The 23480-nt window shown below is 35.6% G+C and overlaps 1 protein-coding gene and 1 pseudogene across 1 annotated transcript; both read right to left on the bottom strand.

Annotated features, from left to right (window-relative positions):
- Window positions 1-3281: 3281 nt before the first annotated feature.
- LOC109458872 (olfactory receptor 4F3/4F16/4F29) lies at window positions 3282-4235 on the bottom strand. Its single transcript, XM_019752859.2, has one exon. It carries the CDS (start codon window positions 4233-4235, stop codon window positions 3282-3284), a length of 954 nt encoding a protein of 317 aa, XP_019608418.2.
- Window positions 4236-13759: 9524 nt separating this feature from the next.
- LOC109458879 (olfactory receptor 4F15) lies at window positions 13760-14701 on the bottom strand (annotated as a pseudogene).
- Window positions 14702-23480: the final 8779 nt, after the last annotated feature.

Raw genomic sequence — 23480 nt, 5'->3', positions numbered from 1 at the left:
TCCAGATTCCAGGATTAGAATCTTTATGTCATAAAGCCAAGAAACTTTCCAGCCTTAGGTTTTACAAACTACATAGGATGTTCCATACAGCATCTGGGCTTTCAGCCCATTCTGTTCTTTGGCTATAAATCCCCATTTGATCTAATTGTACTGGGAATTGAGTTCTATACTGAGGTGTCCTACACCTGTTGCAATAGTTCCTAATTAAAATCAGTTTTTACCACTTATAAGTAAATGATCGTCAGGCTCTGTTTTTTCTTTGCATGTGTGTGTATGGTGGGCGGGAGGGGGGGCAAGTATTGTCAATGAAGTTGAACTTAGTTACTTTGGTTAAAGTCATAAAATGGGTGATTGAGACTGTAATAGAAGTAATCATAGTCAAAAAATTATGATTGACTACACAAGGTAATAGGATCTGGTTTTATTGAGAGGAAAAAAAGGGTAGAATTATCCCAAGATAAAATGTGTGGTTATTCCAGCATCTGAAAGAGGATAGTGAAAGATAAAACCAGTGGATATAAAAAGCTATATAAGGTTCAGGAAGCAAATGCTGTTTACCTTGGTTTTATATATATATAAATAAATTATATTTGTATTTGTATTTATTATATATATATATATATGAGTTTGAAAAGAAATAATGATACATGTTAATATCTTGGCAGTTTGCCCAGCTCAGTTTTGATGGGGTTCTTGTTGAGAACTTAGAAATGCTTTACCACAGAACACTATATTGAAGCAAGACTAAAATTTTATATAATCCCACTCATTTATTTTAGTTTTCACTTCCCTTGCATTTGAGGTCAAATTCATAAAATCCTCTTTGAACCCAAGGTCCATAAGTTTAGTACCTAAGGTTTCTTCTATGCAGTTTATTGTTTCATGTCTTATGTTTAGGTCTTTGATCCACTTTGAGTTAATTTTGGTACATGGTGACAGATTGCAATCTAGTTTCATTCTTTTGCACGTGGCTTTCCAGTTTTCCCAGCACCATTTATTGAAGAGGCTTTCTTTTCTCCATTGTATGTTTTTGGCTTCTTTGTCAAAAATTATCTGTCCATATTTATTTCTGGGTTTTCAATTCTACTCCATTGGTCTGTGTGTCTGTTTTTCTGCCAATCCCGTGCTGTTTTGATTATTGTTGCTCTGTAGTACAAGCTGAAGTCAGGGAGTGTGATACTCAGCATTATTCTTTTTGTTAGGATTGGTTTGGCTAATTGGAGTCTTTTGTGGTTCCCTACAAATCTGGTGATTTTTCTTCTATTTCTTTAAAAAATACCATTGGAGTTTTGATGGGGATTGCATTGAATCTATATATTGCTTTGGGTAATATGGCCATTTTAACTATGTTGATTCTTACAATCCATGAACATGAATGTCTTTCCAAGAAACCAGCAACAAAACAAAGAGGCAACCAACCGAATGGTAGAAGATGTTTGCAAACAATGTCTGCAATAAGGGGCTAATATCCAAAATATATAAGGAACTCACACAAATAAACAACAAAAAGACAAACAATCCAATTAAAAAAATGGGCAGAGGACATGAACAGAAACTTCTCCCAACAAGACATACAAACAGCTAACAGATATATGAAAAAATGGTCAACTTCACTAGCTATTAGGGAAATGCAAATCAAAACCACAATGAGATATCACCTCATACCTGTTAGAATGGCTATCATCAACAAGACAAATAATAACAAGTGTTGGAGAGGCTGTGGAGAAAAGGAACCCTCATACACTGTTGGTGGGAATGTAAATTGATACAGCTGCTCTGGAAAACAGTATGGAGGTTCCTCAAAAAATTAAGAATAGAATTCCCATATGATGCAGCAATCCCTCTCCTGGGTATCTACCCCAAAAATCTGAAAACATTTATCCGTAAAGATGTATGTAGTCTGATGTTCATTGCAGCATTATTTATGGTGTCCAAGACATGGAAACAACCAAAGTGTCCTTCGATAGATGATTGGATAAAGAAAATGTAATATATATATATGTATATGTATATGTATATGTATATCTATATCTATATCTATATCTATATCTATATCTATCTATATCTATATCTATATCTATATCTATATCTATATATATATATATGTATGTATGTATATACACAATAGAATACTATTCTGTGGTAAGAAAGATGAAATAGTACCATTTGTGACAACATGGATGGATCTTGAGATTATAATGCTAAGCGAAATAAGTCAGACAGAAATAGTCGAGAACCATATGACTTCACTCATATGTGAGTCTCAACAAAGGAACAAGATGAACAAGCAAAACTCAGAGCCACAGATAACAGTTTAGTGGTTACCAGAGAGTAAGGGGGGGGAGGAGGTAGTAGAAGACGATAAGGGGGGTCAAATGTATGGTGATGGAAGAACTGACTCTGGGAGGTGAACATATAATGCAATATATACATGATGTATTATAGAATTATACACTTGAAACCTATGTAGTTTTGTTGACCATTGTCACCCCAATAAATTTTAACTAAATAAAATACTGAACTTGGGTTTCTCTCTGTTAGAATAATATGAGAAATTTATCTTGATGTAATTATTCTCCTTTTGATTAATGGTAGTAAATATTATTCTTTACCTTCTGTGTAATCTTCTAAATTAGCAGAGATTTCTTTTAGCTTACAAAAATAACTTTTTGTGTCTTATGCTGACTTTATAGTCTCCATTATTTTAAAAATATAGTTAATTGCCTATAAAAGAGCTAAAGAGCCTTCTATTTATTTTAAATATATTTTCACTCTGATTAATAGGTAGCAATGCTACAACCACCCTTGTTCTCTACACTACTGTTACGGGTTGATTTGTGCCAACAAATAAATATGTTCAAATCCTAATGCCTAATGCCTATGAATGTGACCATATTTGGAAATAGGGTGTTTGCAGATATAGCCAATTTAAGATTAAGTTGTACTGAATTAGAATGGATTAGAAGACACTGATCAGCATCCTGATGGCCTTAAAAAAGCCTGCCCTCTTATGTGTTCCTAAAAATTACTTCATATAAATATTATTCCTTAGTAATTTAGGCTCAAGATTACTATAATCTCTGGTTTACAAATGCTTTATATGTAACTCTCTCATTTCAAAATTGAATGTCCCTCCCTTGTGAGTGAGAGACAGAATGGATTCAGTATCAGTGTGTATAATCAAATCAGTGTGTATAATCAAACAAGAGCTTCTCTCTGAGTTTGACCATCAATAATGAACATCATTAATCAATGAGGACTCCTCACAATACAGCCATCACTTAAGAGATCTTCCTGCAATTCACTAGCTGTCCACATACTCTCCTCATTGCCACCTTCATTTCTTGATTCCTGAATGTGTAAATGATCGCATTCAGGAAAGGAGTGAGAACTGCATCAAAGATTGCCAGAAACTTATCCAAGTGTGTGGAGGGAGATGGCCACACATAGACAAATATCAAAGGACCAAAGAACAGGACTACCACAGTGATGTGAGCTGACAGTGTGGACAGAGCCTTGGATGAACCATCTGAAGAGTATTTCTGAACAGTGAGAATGATGATGATATAGGAAATTATCAGTATGAAGAAGGAGCCAACAGAGATGAATCCACTGTTGGCTGTGACCATGAGCTCTAGTCGGTGGGTGTCTGTACAAGCAAGTTTGATGAACCGAGGAAGATCACAGTAAAAGCTGTCCAACACATTAGGACCACAAAAGGGTAAATTTACCACAAAAGCCAGTTGAACCATAGAGTGAATGAGGCCAGTCATCCAGGCAGCCACTAAAAAGAAGATGCACATTCTTGGGCTCATGATGGTCAGGTAGTGGAGAGGCTTACATATGGCAACATATCTATCAAAGGCCATGGAGATAAGCAGCACCACCTCCACACCACCAATAACATGGATAAAGAAGATTTGAGTGATGCAACCCCTAAAGGAGATGACTTTACGCTTTCTGAAAAGGTCATAAATCATCTTGGGGGAAGTGACAGAAGAAACTCCCAGGTCAATGAAGGAGAGATTGGCCAACAAAAAGTACATGGGGGAGTGTAAGTGAGGGTCAGAAGTCACCGTGAGCATAATGAGGGAGTTTCCCATTATGCTTGCCACATAAAATGTAGAGGAGACCACAAAGAGGAGAAATTGGATCTCCCAGGAATCAGTGAGTCCCAGGAACACAAACTCTGTCACTGCAGAGTGATTCGCTCCATCCATTGGCCTTGTCAACATTGCAACCTGAGAATGTAAATTATAATAATTATGTAATAAGTTAGGAGAGAGATCAAAGTTATGAAAGTCTTTCTCTAAACTGACCTGATATGCTCAGGGCCTCTGAAATGTTGTCACAGAGAAATTGGTAGCTTTCATATGGAGCTGTTCTCTACCACAAAGTTGTCTCTGCATTTAATACCCTCTGTTTCTTCCCAGAGTTCATCCCATGATATTACTCATGAGATACAAGATGTCAACATGAGTAACAGGAACTCAACTTCAAAGCTTTTGGTTTTTGCTTCAAAACAAATATCTGGCCCCAGTTACATAGAGCTAATCACTACTGCAATCCTTGCAAGCCTATAAACCTTCATCTGATGGACAGACACTTCTCCTCCCCAGTCCCCACCGCTGACGGTGTATTCATTTTAACTATTACTTAAATGTTTACCACATCTATGAAGTCTTGCTTTATTATTATAGTATTTATTGTTACTGGGATAACCACCAGGTTTTCTCTGCATTTAATACCCATCTACTTCCTCCCAGAGTAGATACTATGATGTTTTTCATGCGATACAGGATTGGTCAATGTGGGTAATAGGAATTCAACCCCAAATTATTTTGATTTTTGGTTCAAGACTAATATAGCCTGGCTCCAGTCACATAAAACTTTTGACCAATTCTCAACTATTCCATCCACTTGCAAGACCACAAGCTTTATTCTGGCAAACGGACCCTTCCTTCTGACTCCCTACCTCTGGAACATATTTATCTTCAAGTTTCGTTAACTTTGAACTTTATCCGTGAGGTCTGGCTTTATATTACCAGCATTTATTTTACTATCTCTTGTATTTTAGTAAACTGAGTGCAGTTTTTTTTTCAATTTTTTTTCTCTTTATTAAAATTTATTGGGGTGACATGGATTAGTAAAATTATGTAGGTTTCAAGTGTACATTTCTATAATACATCATCTATATATCACATTGTGTGTTCATCACCGAGAGTCAGTTCTCCTATCACCATATATTTAACCCCCTTTATCCTCTCCTACCACTCCCCCCTTATACTCTGGTAACCACAAAATTGTTGTCTGTGTCTATGAGTACAGTTTTAATTCACCAACCAGACTGTAAGCTTCTTGAAGGCAGACTTATTCATATTTGGATTCCCTGAAGCAATGAAAAAGTGGCCCACAGAGATGTACAGGTCCATGAATTTTCTCTTACCAGTTTGAATCATGTTAGGTGCATAAATTGAGAGTGTTTGGAAACTTCTCCAGCAATTTATATCACAGCAAAATCCAAGTTACGATTTTGTATTTACTGAAGTATCCGTCCATGAAGGATTGAGGCAAAAAAACTGGTTTTCACAAAAGATAATTTGAGAAGCACTCAACACATGATCTGAGAAGCTTAAAACTATGCAGGGAATCATGGTGTAGTGAAAAGCATTTTGTTCAAACTTCTGTGGAAGTACTTATTACATTAACTTATAATTTTAGTTTTATTTAGAGAAGAAACCATAGTACAGAGGAAAAAATATGGTCTTTGGATTCAGAAAACCAAGACCTATATTATGATTCAACCACTAACAAGATGATATTGGGCAAGTTATTTGACTTCTTGAATTTCAGCTTATCTATAAAATTGAAATTAATAATACTAACTTTGCAGAGTAGGTGGTAGGGATAAAAAAAATTAAAGTTTTGTAATCATGTATTTTGTATGTATGGATTAATATGTAAATATTTGGTAAACGTTCATTTTACTTCCCTTTCTTTCACTTGTTCATAATAGTGCTTATCACATGAGATAAATGAATAAAAAAGAAAATAAAATAGTATTGGTAAGCAGAGAGCATCAAAATCCCATATCTAAAAGACATTTCAATAACATATTATGATTAGATCCTTCTACATAATAATAGAAGATAATAACATTCATAGTCTTTAAGTGATCAAAATAAAAACCATCCTGTATAGATTATATACATTGGCTCTCAAAAAACACTATTTCTTTGTAGTACTTACTACAAATGTAATTCATTGATATTTTTGTTTGTTCTCTCTCCACATGTGACTGCAATGCCCATAAAATTAAGGAACATATCTGACTTGTTATCCAGTGTATCCCAAAACTTAGAATCACACCAGGTACATAATAAGGATATGTAAATATTTCAGGAAATAAATATATGCTAAAAAATAGAAGAGGATGTATTTGGATAATTAAAAATACGTGGAAATATGCCTAATTATATAATTAAGGAACATGGGTAAAGAGATTGCCCAGTTCCTAAGCAACAGAGAAAAATAGAAAATAGGGGATTATAAAAGTGAAGAAGAATTAAGGAAAAAGAAGAAATAAATGAGATTAAAAGGAAAACCTAAAAAGAATGAAGAAATTAGGAAAGTATATGTAATGACAGTAATGACAAAGAAAGGAAGAATAAAGTTTACCTTATTAAATAAAAGGTAGTTTACGAGGCATGGTTTGCATTATACACTTCAGAAATTCTATAATTGTAAACGAATTATAGTTTTATATCTTCAGGTGTCTTTTAAGTGCCAACACCCTTGGGAGAGTTTCTCAATAAGCCTTTATCACGCATGCACATATAGCTGTGAATTTATTTGCCTTTTGGCTCTCTAATCCCTACCAACTAGGTAAAAACCGGGAATTTTAGGAAAAGTGAATTTAAATCAGAAGGAGATATAAATATGGAAACTAGATATACTAAAAGTATGAAAATATATCCATTCAAATATCAGGGAATACAGAAACTTGAAAAGTTTGGGTCACCACAGTTTTAAAGTCACTTGAGACAGTCAGGATCCAAATCTCAGTCCAGAGCAAAAGTCATAGAGAGGTTTCTAGGTGGAAACACAAGGATATGATGTTTATTCACCTAAAAATCATCTGCCCATATGGAAAAAACTCCTGAATAATGATATTCTGAAATCATCTTCTCTTATAGATTGGCTATGCTTTTTAAATAACTTTTCTTGAACATTTAACTATATTCATAATTTTTTAACTAATTAAATATCCATGATGCAAGAGCAAGGTTTAATTCTTTGCCTTCTGTTTGATTAATCTTTTTCCTGATCCATATAGAATTGATTATTTCTCCAAACAGATTCCCAAACATTTGATCCTTTATAGATGAAGGAGATATTGGTAACCTCAGTCAAATAATACTCATCAAGTTCAAAGGGATCTACAGACAGCTGTTAGGTTTGAACAAGGTACTAATCTAAATTATTGTCCATATAAATGTCCTCCTCAATTTAAAAATATTACTGGTTTAACATCTCCCTCATCTCAAACTCTCTGTATTTTATCTTTCAAATTGTCTCAAAACCTTCCTTATACCCAAGTAAAATCCTGCCTTCTCTAATTTAAGACCTCTATTTTTACTTTTTCTAACTGTGGGAAAAATAAATAATTCTGTGTTCTTTTCAAAAAACCTTTTGTGTACATGAATGCAAAAATTAAGTCACCCCTTAGTCTTCTGTTTGTAAAATTCAACAAACTCAATACCTTTTACATTAACAATTAGAATCCCTTTCTCACTGACCCCCTTCCATCCAAAAAAATTCTCATTTGTCACCTTTCTTCATTCTACTTACTGCTTAGAGATAAAAGTAATACAAAACACTCTAATTCTAAACTACCTAACAGGCCAAGAAAACTAGTTCAATATCCTGGTTGTTTGTGGGTTGTTGTTGTATTTTAATTTTTCACATCATATTTTAAAGTGACATTACATTGGAAATTATTTATTCAGCTTTGGATTTTTTGGTCTCCATGTCTTTTATTTCTGTTCGGACGTCTATGATCTCCTTTTCCCTTTTGCAAATTTGACAAGTTCCTAATAAAATTTGCTTCCCTTTTCACAGATGATCAGTTTATCCTCATTTCTTTTGAAAAACCAACAGAAAGAAAAATCCAATTACACTTCATATATATATATATTTATGTGTGTGTGTCATCAATTTTTCTTGCCTGTTTATCAAGTGGCAGAGGGTGGAAATCATTCATTTAATCAGCACCAGGAATAGAGTGATTAATTGCACCCTATGCTGAATCCAAAATATTACAAAACTATTTGACTTTTTCTAATATCTTTGACATTCATTACTCTAGGTATAATGTGAGTCTAACTAAAAACCATGTCAGTTAACCTTTCCCAATATGTCAGTAAACTTTCACAATTATTCTTCTGTACTATTCAATTCCTTATCCTAGAAAATATCTACTTTGCTTTAGGATAGCACTCAAGCACTGAGGGTCTGGCTCATATTCATAGCAATTCCAAAGACAAAATTATATCTGGACTAAAGCCACTCTTTGCATTGTTAAATTTATTTCCATTTTTCCATTTTACCTGTATAAAGAGAACAGCATCTTCCAGGAGTCTAAGATTTCCCTGTGTTCTCCAACACAGAGTGTCATATAAAATCCTGCCATAAGAAGAAGTGAAGCTAATTACACTCAAGAGCACAGTGACCAAGTGATACTGCTAAAGCACAATAGCTTAGAAAGAGCTTATGGATCAAGGGACTTTGCCCCTAGAGAACTATTTGGTTTGACCAGAGAAACCAGAGGATCTAAAAGCTAATAATAAGACACCAGAGAGAAAGAGGGAAGCAAAAGTGGAATATCTTTGTTGAACAACGTTATGCTGTTTTGTGAGAAATGTTATAAATATTGGTAGCTACCCATTAGAACTAATCTCTGAAAATCGGTAAGTATTAATTCAAAAAATTAACTGTAATCATCTTGATCATCTCCCCAAATGCCAATGTGCATAATTTTAATATAGTTTAAATAGTCAAAAAATGTACACAAGACTTCATTTTTATAAAACTATATTCTGAGTAATTATGGATGTGCACAAAGATTTAGCCATGCAAAATTTCATTCCAGTGAATAGAGCTTAAAAATGAATTAAATGACTGAAATGTATATTGATGATAAATTAAAGAAATTATGATACATCCATACAGTCAAATTCCCTGAAGCCACTGAGAAGCAAGTTCAAACTCTATATAGTTAAAGACAACCATAACACACTGTTGAATGAAATTCTGGATAGCAAAATAGCATGCAAAGTAGTATGTTGCTGTGCATATAAATATATAGAGGGTGTCAAAAAATGTATACACATTTTAAGAAAGGAAAAAACTGTATTAAAATTGTAATACTCAATATATACCAATAACAAAAGATGAGTACAAGTCATACTTTTTTTGGCACCCCGGTATGTGTGTGTATGTGTGTGTCTGTATATATATATATATATACACACATATATACATATGTATATATGTGTATATACATATATATGTTTATATATGTGTGTATATATATATATATATATATATATATAAACTTTTTTCAATAACTACTACAGGCAGTGTATTGTTAGGTGAAAAAACAAGGATTTTTGGCTTTTACTTTTGTATACTTTATCAGCCAGGATCCTGCCAGGACAAAAAACATGGCATACTCAAATTAGACAACTGGAAAAGAGCTTACTTAGTAATGGCACACAGTCAGCTGGAAAAGGGTTGAGTGGAACTGGAGGGGCAAATGGAAGCTATTCTTTTCTCTCTGCATCCACTTTTGTCTTTTATACAAGAGACAAACAGGGCAGGAAAAACAATATTAGGATACAAGAAATCAAGCATTATAGAAGGATAATTAGCTATTATATCATTGCAGAGTGATTTAAACCCAAAATGTTAACTTCCACCAGTGTGCTTCATATGAATTACATAAAGAAAAAAGGGGCAAGACAATTAATATAAGACATAGCTATCATAATCCCAATTTGTATAGCTGATCATAAGGCCTATTTTGATAACAGAATTTCCCTCATTTCATCTTAGCTTCTATCAGTACTCAGGCTGGTCAACATACTACTAGTGGGATGAACAGAACTATTCCAATAGGTTATCAGTTTTGAGAAGACCCTTTGTTTAATGCAACGCCACTGATTTTCCATTGCCGAAAACTATTGGGCAATGGAGTACTGACAGTCACTCCAATAAAGCCCAAGTTCTGGGATTAATACTTCTTGTCCCTATTGTGGAATAGGAGCCAAATTTACCTCTGGTAATTGAGAACTGTCAACCCAACAAGCAGTATTTTCCTTAGACCCAAATAAGGGAATCCCCTGCCCTAGTCCCTACCCTACAGGAGACCCTAAATTGATCCCTTCCCAGTCATATGCCTTTCACCACAATGTGCCAATTTCAAGCAACCAAGGAGACTGTCCACCTGGAGCTTATGCCCATCCTCCTAGATCCAGTTCTGATCCCCAAAACCCAGGAATTTTTTTCCATATTTCTTTGGGAACTTCCCCAAGTCCACAAACCTGGCTTTCCAGATTTGGTATAGATATGTATAGCATATAATTATCAAATATATTTACCAACATAGAAGGATATACTGTACTCAAGATTTTGTTGCCTTGATTTATAACTTTCAGATGTGTGTGTGTGTGTGTGTGTGTGTGTGTGTGTGTGTGTAACTTATGGACCCTTGCCTCAGTTCCCACAAATGTCAGAGTCAGGTCCTTTCCTCTCTGCTGGTTCAGTGATATGAGGAGCCCAGAGTGGTCAAAGACCACCCTCAGCTGTGTTCCCTTTGGAAACATTTTTCACTGGGGCACTAGCCCTCTGAATCTCCTAAATCAAAATTCACAAAAATAATAGGAAGCATAAATTTCTCCAGCATATTTGGTCTTATTGTTAGAGTGACTTTTTCCACATTAGGTTCATATATTCCAGCTTTAACATAGATACATAGTCGGCCACTAGTTTAAGACATGCTCTGCATCAAATAGACAGCATCCTAAACTTGCAAGGTGTTCCCCTCCCACTTGGTATAAAAGCTGAGCATTCTCTAGGCCATTCCACTACTCTATCGAGCCAGTTGTTTCTGGGTGTTGGAGCACACGTAAGTCCAGTAAATGCCATGGGTGTAAGCTCCTGGTCACACTTCACTTCTATAAAACTATGTCAAATGCAGTATTGAATGTAACATCACAGCAACAGATAAGACAGTAAAGATATTCCATGAATCAATAAATGGTAGTGCTGGCAACACAGTGTGTGGGAAAGACAAAGCTGTTCTGTAAATAAATAAGTAAATAATGTACATTATATAAATATATTACATATATAAATATATTTATAGCTTATTTTATATCTTTATAGTAATATATATTTCAGACATTCACATATAATTGATATATATTTATAACATAATTTAAAAGTATTTATATTTATATATAAAATATATATTTATAAGATGTATTTATATATATAATATTTATCTCTATGAAGTGAGATTAGAGGTAGAGATCAATATCCCTGTACAGATAAGTATCTCCCCATTCCATAAAACAAGGGTTTATCTCTATTTCCTGTAACGAGGTAGACAGCTAGTTCTCTCAGAGCAGTGTGAGACACGGTACTATACAGGGTATTGTCCATTTACTTTTGGTTGTAGGCTTGGGCACTCGGAAGTGATGGCAGGCTGATCAGCCTTAGTGAGGGAAAATTAATGTTGTTGATTTTATGCAGAAATGTCTACTATGCTGCTATGGCCACTTTTAGTGCCAATTAAGCAGTTCTAGAACAGCTGGGAAAACAGGCTGACTGATATCCACAGGGGCAGGTCATTTTGTTCCAGTACAGTGAATAACTTCTAATGGGTTTTTATGTGGGCATGAATGTTGTCATTTTCTGTGTGTTAGACTGAGAAGTCCAGCTATAAACCTCTCCCCAGAACCCCAATGATTTTATCAGCTTATTCATTCTTGGGCCCTGAACAACTAAACAAATGAGAAGGCCTACCCACAAATTAGCAAGATTTGCGCCAAAAGCCGTCTTTCCTTCCAAAGGAAGTATACAACTAAAGGTATCCCCTGACATTCTTCCCATTAGAAGGGTTTTCCTTTACCACTATCCTTCAAGATAATCTCTGAGTAGAGTTTAATGCAATGACCATTTACTTACAGCTGATACCAGCATAACATGCATAACTATTCATAAACCAGGCTGTATTTTCTCCTCCATTTGGGGGTGATGGGGTCCCCATTTGTAGGGTAGACCAGGCCCATAAATAAGAATTGTTTTCAAGTAAATGAGTTATTCTAATATTATTTATTACCAGAGACTCATTATAGTGCAGGAGTTTAGATAACAGATTCTGGTTCCAAACTATAAGACTTTGAGTCCAGGCTTATTACTTAACAGACTTTGAGGACATTTATATCTTTGTGCTTCAGATCCCTCCTCTATGACATGGGGATAATGAGGGTATCTGCTTCATAAAATTCAGGGTAAAACACTTAGAACAATACCTAGACTTAGGCTGCACAATTTCTGGAAAAAGAAAACCTGTACACATATTTTATAAATATTTTATTTTTTATTTGTTGAAATATTTTAAATTTATTTTCATGGGAGAAACAACATTTTCAGCGTGACTTACTTAAGCAGAGTGCACAATTCATCAGTCATATTATTTCCCACACACAATTCAAGCTTACAAAATAGCATTTAATCAAAGGTCATTCTGAACACCACTGTAGACAAAAAAAACTACTATTAATTATGAATTTTAAACTCTTTTTTCATAATTAACACAATGGTTTAAAATTCTGCTTTGATAGGATCTGAATAATGAAATATATGGTAGTGGTGAAAATTAGGAAAGGATTTAAAAATAATAAAGAAGTGCTAAATGCTAATGACAATTTAGTAGGAAGAAGGAATACAACGAGAGGTATAAAGCTCTCTCTTTAAATAGACCTACAGGAAAAAGTTGAAAGATGAAATATTAGTAGAAACTGAAATTCAATATTGATTTGAAAGTGAAAGGGCACAGACCTAGCAACCAGAGGCATTGTTTCTGGTGCCTGGCCCTCTCTGGTGATTTCTGGCTGTGTGCCTTTGGGCAAATTGCAGTCACCCCTCAATTCCTGGGTTTTAGCATGTGCAACGAGGGGATTAGAACAAATGGTGGTGGTTATCCATTCTAGCTTTAAATTCAAAATTCTAACATAGGATTAACAATTTCCCATACTGACACAGGAGCCTAATAAGGAGGCAAAACATGTTAAAACTGGGGAAAGAAGAAGCAAACAGAATTAAAATCAAGATAGGTAGTAAATAGATTAAATATAATATAAATGCATATTCCATCTATCAATAGAATAATCTGTCCGATATAGGAAAAATATAAAATATTATTTTATCAATTACATGGCACTCTCTTAGACCATGTACAAGGACAAATCAAAGGACATATGATTTGGGTTTTCACACTTTGACATACAGAGTGTCAAAGAATAACATCATTTCTAATTTAATGATGAAATAGATAATATAATTGAATAGATATTAGATTTCTAGGCATATAACATGGCCTAAGTCTTGAGTATTTTTCTGAAATTGCATGTTTTCTCTGCAATGAGCATGATGGAGAATCTGTAGTTCTATGTCTTCAAAGCCAATTCGTTTATGAAATCTTCCTGTAATGTAGACGACGACTACAGTCTCTTTGTCGCCACTTTCATCTCTTTGTTCCTGAGTATATAGATGAATAGATTCAGAAACCAAGTGATAAATGCATCAAAAATAGCAAGATGTTTATCCAAGTGTGATATGTGCGAAGGCCATGTATAGAAAAACATCAGCAACCTAAAGAACAAAATCACCAAAGTGATAGGAGCTGACAAAGTCGGGAGGGCCTTGAATGAACCACCTGAAGAGTGTTTCCAAACAGTGAACAGAATGAAGATGTAGGTAATGACCAGCAAGACAAAGAATCCCACAGAAATGAGCCCATTATTGACAGTAACTATGAATCCAGTTCTTGGGCATTTATTCAGGCAAGTCTAAGGAGCCAGGGAAGGTCACAATAAAAACTGTCCAATACATTAGGGTCACAAAAGGCAAATCTACCAAAAATTAATTGAGCCAATGAACAGATAAAGCCAATGACCCAGGAAGTGACTAAAAAGTATAGACACATTCGTGGGCTCATATTGGTCAGGTAGTGGAGAGGCTGACATACGGCCGCATATCTGTCAAAGGCCATGGCAATGAGCAGCACCATCTCAGTGCCTCCAACATCATAACTGAAGGAGATCTGAGTACTATATCTGCAAAAGGAAATGGCTTTGTGCACCTTGAAAATATCATAAATCATTTCAGGGGCTGTGATCGAGCAAAAAAACATATCAATGACTTCGAGGTTAGCCAGGAGGAAATACATGGGGGAGTGCACACGAGTATCCAAGGTTACAGTGAACACAATGACAAGATTTCCCATCATGCTTGCCAAGTACAACAAAAAAGAGAAGACAAAAAGGAGAAGCTGAATCTCCCATGAATTGGTGACTCCCAGGAACACAAACTCTGATATTGTGGAGTGATTCATTCCATCCATTGCCTCAGACATCAGGATCAGTTTTCAAAAAGGAAGAAAGAAAATGGAAAAGAATGGCCTACACAAATATTAGCGTTCAAGAAATAAAGCCTCCAGTCCATGGAAGCAATCATAAGATTAACATCTCACACAGCCAAATAATCTTCATCACATTCACACTGGACTTCTACTTAGAGGAATCAGCTGGTTCCCAAATTACATTATGGTTTTCAAAACTACTGCTACTACTTTAATTCTATCTCTGAACCTGTTTCTCATCTGCTGTCTTCTAGTATTACATGGATATTTCCTATATCCTTCTGCTCAGTATGTTCTACTTCAATAACACATAAGTTCTCCTTCAAATACTTTTGACTATGACTTCTTATGAGTAATTATGATTTCAGCCATTCCTATGACCATCTAACAATTTTTCATGCACAGCGTACAGCTTCCAGAGTCTCTGTTCTGTTATTCATATTGCTCAATTAGATTTCAAAAGTTTTCTTCCTTTCAAGTTTCAAAAGTTCTGTCATTCTATTCTCCAACTCATAGAATCCAAATCTTAACGTCCAGCTCAAATGTGCCCCCATTTGTGAAATTTTCCAAATATGCCCACGTTTCTGTCCTCCCTCTGCACCATTAGCATTTATTTCACTCTGCCTCTCATGATTATATAAATTTCCATCTCTCCAATTAAAGTGTAGTTGGGTACAGGAAATACATCCGGTTCATATGTGTAACCCCCACCTCCATCACAATCACCAACAGTGACTAATACAACCAGTCATTTAATGAGTGCTTCACACTTGTTGAATGAAGGAAGCAAATAATAGTGATGAGTGAGTTATAGATATAAAAGTCAGAAAAAGTACTAAAGGATAGATGCCCATATGGAGAGGTAAAGACAAAATTACAGTTCTTTAGGGATAAAGAACTGTCAGAGATAAGCCATCGGTTCAATTTATTTCTGATTTAGTACAATATCCACATTTTATCAGTGCAATAATTATATAGGAAGCGGTATAGGAAGTGACCTGCTGATAATCACAAAGGTAATTGGTGGGAGAATTTATACTAGAATCAAAAACCCCTGACTCCCATTGAAAGCTTTTTTTGTTAAATAGCATTCAACCACAATAAAATGACAGGGATCCAGAATGAAGAGTGACCGCCAAGCTAGACATATTTAAAAACTACTGATTTGGAACTCTTATGCTAAATTTTCACCAAAAAGAGCCTAAGAAATAGAAAAGAGAGAATAAGATTACCACAAACAACTGTGTTTTCTAAAATGTAAAATACTGAATAAATGTGATGTGATTTTTAAAAGAAAAAAATTTTAATTTAAACTTTTTAAATTAACAATAAAAATGGCCAGCACAAGATCTACACAATTAAAAAAGAGAAATAAACATGAAAATAAATGGGAAGGAGAAAACTCCAGAAAAAATATTGCCACAGAGCAAATGAGAATCAGGACCAAATATTTCACCATGAATTTTTAAAACTTACAGAATTGATCAACTTTATAAAAAACACAGAGATTTAAAAGCTCAAAAAGATATACCAGAAAAGAGATTAAATATGAACAGACCTATCTCAAGAAAGAAATAGTAGAAAAAAATTGTTCATCACTAGTATTAAGGCAAAATTGGAAAGAGATCAGGGGAAAGCAGACACTGCTAAAACACAGTAAGAGAGCGATAAAAACGAGGATAAGAACCAAATGAGAGGAGATCCAAGATGGCAGAGCAAATAAACACTGTGCCTGCTTCCTTCCGTGAATGCATTAAAATTACAAATAAACTATAGAACAGTCAACCTGAAGAACCATTTGAAGTCTGGATGAACAAAAGTTTTATAACTAAGAATATAAAGAAGAAGCTACGTCAAAACTGGTAGGAGGGATGGAGACGTAGAACGGGCTAACCCCAAACCTCCATGTGGTGGTTGAGCCATATCAGCCACAGAGATTCCCCCTAGACAAGCAAGGGACTCCAGCCCCACACTGTCCTCCCCAGCTTCTCTGTTGGGAAGAGAAGCCCCCACAACATCTGGCTGTGAAAAACAGTGGGGATTCCAACAATCCGGTGGGATGGAAGGTGGCAGGAAACACAGGCATCCTCTTAAAACACCCGAGCACAGACTCTCTCACTCCCAGTCACTCACCTTGGGCTCCAGCAGAGGGACAGTAACTCGGGGGGTGTCAGAGACATATGAGGGCCAGACTGAGTTGTGTGTCTTCAGGATGAGGGCTGGAGAACAGTCAGCATTTTCCCTGTGAGAGGTCCTTCACCCATGCAGCTGGTGGGCTGGTGCCCTCTATCTTTTATTGAGCCCTTTCCCTATGCTTCCAGCCAAATCTGAATCTGATTGGTCTCGTGAGGTCTGAAGCTCTGCTCTGCTGATTCACTGGGACCCAACCCCACCCAATACTGTAGGCAATTTCTCCAGGAGCAGCTAGCCCCACCTGCATTGCACTATTTCTTGGAAAACTAACAGAGTACAACAGACACCAGGTGGGTGGCAACTGGCCTCAGTGTGCTCTGAGACTTTTGCTGAGCAGCTCCAGGCTCAGCACTGGCACCAAACCAGAATTTACATTAACCTGGAGACCACAGCTCTTCCCACTCTAGTGACTCCCTGAGATCCTGTCTCACCCAACTTCCATACCACATGAGCTTTATCAGTGGCTGAACCTAAAGGGAGCTAGCAGATGATATCAGGCCTCGGGGTGTCCTGGCACTTCGCAGAGCTACCCCAGTCCCATTACTGCTGGCAGACATCCTCAGTTCACAGCATGGACTCCAGGTTTAGCACAGGCAGTGAACAACTACAGATCACTTTGTAGTTCTTACCAGGTAGTTCCAGGTTGGTCACAGGCAGTTGGTGACCTGGACCTGCACTGGAGCCCCTCCCAAGAGGCCCCAGAACCAACATTCTTGGAGGTTGGCTTCAGACCACAGCAGAGCACCACCCAATTAGCCCCACAAGTGGCAATACAATGGGTGGGGCCAGAGCGCACTGGGGTGAATCCTACTCAGTGGGTTAAGCCCCTCACACAGCAGTCTGTAAGCTGTGCATGTGGCAAAACCCCACAGCCTATTAGCCCAAGGGTCAATCCCACCCACTGACATGCCAATAGCAACCAAGGCTCTACTATAACAGAAGGGCACACACAATCCATACAAGGGACACTCCTGAAGTGTCCAGTACAGCTGACCAGGAGACTGTGCCACTGGGCCACACAGAGTACCTACTACATAAAGCTAACAGGCCAAGACTGGGGGATGTAGTATATCTACCTAATACATAGAAATAAACAGAGAGGCAGCCAAAATGAGGAAACAAAGAAATGCATCCCAAATAAAAGAACAGGAGAATACTCCCAGAAAATAACTAAACAAAATGGAGGCAAGCAACCTACCGGATACAGAGTTCAAAACAATGATTATAAGGATGCTCAAGGAACTTAGTGAGAACTTCAATAAAGAGATAGCAAGCACAAAAAGGACATAGAAACCATACAAAAGAGCCAGTCAGAAGTGAAGAATACAATAACTGAAATGAAGAATGCACTAGAAGAAATTACCAGCAGACTAGATGAAGCAGAGGATTGAGTCAATGATTTGGAAGACAAGACAGCAGAAAACACCCAATCGGAACACCAAAAAGAAAAAAGAATCCAAAAAAATGAGTATAGTTTAAGAAACCTTTGGGACAACATCAAGCATAACAACATTCTCATCATAGAGATACCAGAAGGAGAAGAGAGAAAGCAAGAGATTGAGAACCTATTTGAAGAAATAATGACTGAAAAATTCCCTAACCTGGTGAAGGAAATAAATATACAAACCCAGACAGCACAGAGAGTCCCATATAAGATGAACCCAAACAGGCCCACACCAAGACACATTATTATTAGAATGACAAAGTTTAAAGACAAAGAGAGAATCCTAAAAGCAAGAGAAAGGCAACTATCAGGGAACTCCCTTATGACTTATAAGAGAACTCCCATAAGATTGTCAGCTGATTTCTCAACAGAAACTTTGCAGGCCAGAAGGGATTGACAAAAAATATTCAACGTGATGAAAACCAAGGACCTACAACCAAGGCTACTCTACCAAGAAAAGCTATCATTTAGAATTGAAGGACAAATAAAGAGCTTCACAGACAAGAAAAAGCTAAAGGAGTTCATCACCACCAAAACAGTATTACAAGGAATGTTACAGGGACTTCTTTAAATGGAAAAAAAAATAAAGATCAACATTACGAATAATAAAATGACAATAGCTACATATCTATCAACAATTACTTTCAATGTAAATAGATTAAAAGACATAAGAGGGCTAAATGGATAAGAAAACAAAACCCTTACATATGCTGCCTACAAGAGACTCACTTCAAATTGAAAGACACACACGGATGGAATGTAAAGGGATGGAAAAAGATATTTCATGAAAATGGAAATGAAAAATACTAAAAAACAAAAGCTGGCATGGCAATACTTATACCAGAAAAAATAGACTTTAAAACAAAGGCTGCAACAACAGAGGGAATGACCCAGTAATCCCCTTTCAGGGTATTTACCTGAAGAAACCCAAACACTACTTTGAGGGGATATGTGCATCCATATGTTCATTGCAGTATAGTTTACAATGGCCAAGATGTGGAGGCAGCCTGGGTCTCCATCGATGGATGAATAGATAAAGAGGAGGCGGTACATATGTATAATGGGATATTGCTCAGCCAGGGAAGGGAAGGGGTTGTCGCCATCTGCAATGGCATGGATAGATCTGGATGATATGGTACTGAATGGAGTGTCAGACAGAGAAAGACAGATGCAATGAGATTTTGCTTATATGTATGTGGAATCTAAAGAACAAAACAAACAAAACAGAAACAAACTCATAGATACAGAAAACATGATTTTCTTTTTTATAATTTTAATTTTTATTTTTAAATTAAAGTTTATTGGGGTGACAATGGTTAGTAAAGTTACATAGGTTTCAAATGTACAATTCTGTAATACATCATCTATATACATCACATTGTGTGTTCACCACCCAGAGTCAGGTTTCCTTCCATCACCACATATTTGATCCTTTTTATACTCATCTGCCATGCCCCTCCCCCTTACCCTCTGGTAACTGCTAAACTATTGTCTATGTCTATGAGTTTTTGTTTCTTTCTTTGTTTGTCTGGTTCCTTTGTTGTTTTTAGTTTTATATCCCACATATCAGTGAAATCATATAGTTCTCAACTTTTTCTGTCTGGGTTATTTCGCTTAGCATAATAATCTCAAGGTCCATCCATGTTGTCACCAATAGCATTATTTCATCTTTTCTTACAGCAGAATAGTGTTCCATTGTGTATATATACCACATCTTCTTTATCAAATCACCTATCGAAGGACACTTTGGTTGTTTCCATGTCTTGGCCACTGTAAATAAACCTGCAATGAACATCGGAGAACATATCTTTACAGATAAATGTTTTCAGATTTTTTGAGTAGATACCCAGGAGAGAGATTGTTGGCTCATATGGTAACTCTATTCTTAACTTTTTGAGGAACCTCCACACTGCCTTTCATAGCGGCTGCACCAATCTGCATTCTCACCAACGGTGTATGAGGGTTACTTCTCCACAGCCTCTCCAACACTTGTTATTATTTGTCTTGTTGATGATAGCCATTCTAACTGGCGTGAGGTGATATCTCATTGTGGTTTTTATTTGCATTTCTCTGATGATTAGTGATGTTGAGCATCTGTTTATATGTCTTTTGGCCATCTGTATGTTCTCTTTGGAGAAATGTCTATTCAGGTCCTCTGCCCATTTTTTAATTGGAATACAGAGAACATTTTGATAGTTGCCAGATAGCAGGTGGGTTGGGGATGATTGAAAAAAGGAGAAGGGATTAAGAAGTACAAATTTGTTGTTAAAAAGTAGTCATGGGAATGTAGGGTGTAGCATAAGGAATATAGTCATTAATACAGTCAATAATATTATTGGGTACTAGATTTGTTTGGGTGATAAATGGGAAGGGTTGGGGGCAGGACATAAAAAAATGAAGGGAGTAAGAAGTACTAACTGATAGTTACAAAGTAGTCATGGGGATGTAAAGTAAAGCATAGGCAATATACTCAGTAATATGGTAATACCTATGTATAGAGCCAGGTGAGTACTAGACTAGTCAGGGGTATCATTTCTTAGATTATACAAATGTCTAACCACTATGTTCTACACCTAAAATTAATAAAAAATAATATTGATGTCAACTGTAATTGAAAAATTAAAAAGGGGGAGAGAGGAGAAGAGGAGTAAGAGGTTCATATTTCCAGGTATAAAAAAATAAATCATGGGATATAATGTACAGCATGGGGAATATGGTCAATAATATTGTGATAGCGTAGTAGTGTCAGATGGTTGCTGGACTTACCACGGTGATCACTTCTTTAGGTATATAAATGTTGAATAACTGGTGTACACCTAAAACTAATATAAGGTATGTTAGCTATATTTTAATGAAAATCTTTAAAAAATTAAAAATGAACCAAATTAAATGGTAATGAATTCAAAGATTAAAAGATATAGGGAAAAGATGTAGATATAAAAGATTCAACATACACATAATCGAGGTCCCAAAGAGGAAAATATAATGGAACAAAACACATCTTTAAGGCTAACAATAAGAAGACTTTCCAGAAATAAAAGAAGATTTGACTTTCAGATTGAAAGAATAGCTCATCCAAAAAAAACAAAAACAGACAAAAAACTCTGAAACAAAGTGTTCTACACAAAATGTAACGTTTGACAAAATACAGCACGTTTTCTTGATGCAAACTCTTAGCAAACCAGGTGCCCTAAATTGTAAAAAGGTAGAAAGCTAGTAAGCTTTAAATTATAAACAAATCAAGGAAAATTTGTATACATACTGATTTGAATGAAAATGAAAACATTTAGATAACTGTCTAAATCTTTAAACAAAATCCTCTTCATTCGGGACCATTAGTAATATGAAACAAAAGCCTTAAGAATATGGTTACACTTTGCCCAGTAATTACATATCTAAGATTTTATTCTAAGAAAATAATCAGTAAAGTGCACAAAGTGCAAATGTCTAACCACTATGCTCTACACCTAAAATTAATTTAAAAAAATATTGATTGTCAACTGTAATTGAAAAATTAAAAAGGGGGAGAGAGGAGAAGGGGAGTAAGAGGTATTATAGCTTGCTTCCTGTCAGTAAAATTTTATGACAAACTCTATATACACCAAAGGAAAGCTGGTTTTAAAAACTGTGGTACAAACTTGCAGTTATAAAATAGATAAGTCCTGGGGATGTAATGTACGGCATGGTGACTATAATTAATACTGTATTTTATGTTTAAAAGTTGCTAAGAGAATAGATCTTAAAAGTTATCATAGGAAAAACATGTGTAACTGTGTAGTAGTGGATATTAACATGATTTTGTGGTGATCATTTCACAATATACACAAATATTGAATCATTATGTTGTAAACCTGAAACTAATATAATATATGTCAACTATATCTCAATTTAAAAAGTAGGATGACAAGATTTTTAATACATGAAGGCAAGAACTACAAAAGAGGAGTGACAACACATCTTTCGTCAAGCTTGTGAAGGTCTGATCTTTTACCTGAGGTTCACTGGCAAATCTGTGCAAGGGAGAAGGTAAAGACTTACATTCATTTCGGCTTTGAACATTATTCTTCCCATCCTTTACTAACAATCTATTGTTGCTGATGATCATTTGGATGCTCGTGGATGGCTGGCCAAGCTTCATAACAAGTTACCTAACCTACATGTGAATATAATAATGCTTTCACCCATTCATTTGGTACCTCAGAAAGAACAGTGAGACAGTCTTTGAATAGTTATTTATACTATTTTTGAACAGTATATTTATTTTTTAAAACAATTACATATACTATAGTTTATTACATGGAAAGTTTAATACACTTCTTCATTATAGCTTTATATCTCTTCATTTATACACAATTTTGTAATAAATTTTCTTTTGTAATGTCTACATTTCTTATTTGCTTTTTTAATTTGTTTATAAACCTAGTTCACATTTATTTATAAACCAGTGCCACCTCTTTTTGGCTTCAAAATATTAAATCTACTTATAATATTTTAATAGTCTCATAGTTTTCTTTGCCATATAAAAAAAAAGACTATTGTTTAGGAAGTAATTGGAGTAAAACATAATTACCATACACACCAAGTGGTGTAGGAATTTACATCTTCTCATCTCAGGCTTATCCCAAATTTCATCTTCCAATCCTAACTAAATCTAAAAAACTTAGTACTAACTAAATGAGTGTGGATGGGCAAATCCAGTTGGCAGAAGCCTCAAATTCTTAAAACTACCTAGGCAATTGTCTTCATTGTGTATATTCCTCCAGGTGTATAGACAATGAGAAACTCAGAAGGCATGAATATCAGTGCATATGTAGATTGAAAGAGGTCTTTGAGAATAATTACCAAAGATAAGAGTATACAACATTTTGTTTTAAAGGAAAATGTGCCCAGAATGTGAGATTTCTGCCTTCACAAAAGTTTTCAATAACAAACAAGAAGCACACTATATTCCAAGGCTGAATTTACTCCCCTCAATATTTTCAGGATCCTTAGAGCAAGGGTCCCTATGAAAAAGTGACCAGATCAAAACAGAGTCTTTGAGGAGAAATGTCACAGTGGATATTGAAATCAGTTACTAAACTGAAAGATTTGTGAAATTTGACTACAGAGATTAATTTCCAAAAATAATCAAGA

This window comes from Rhinolophus sinicus, linkage group LG03 (genome assembly GCF_036562045.2).
Source record: "Rhinolophus sinicus isolate RSC01 linkage group LG03, ASM3656204v1, whole genome shotgun sequence".
In the NCBI taxonomy this organism is placed as follows: Eukaryota; Metazoa; Chordata; class Mammalia; order Chiroptera; family Rhinolophidae; genus Rhinolophus; species Rhinolophus sinicus.
This window is presented reverse-complemented; position numbering and strand designations above follow the sequence as displayed.

Coding starts and splice junctions, on each gene's coding strand:
- LOC109458872 (XM_019752859.2), bottom strand. CDS start 4,235: ATGTTGACAAGGCCAATGGATGGAGCGAATCACTCTGCAGTGACAGAG.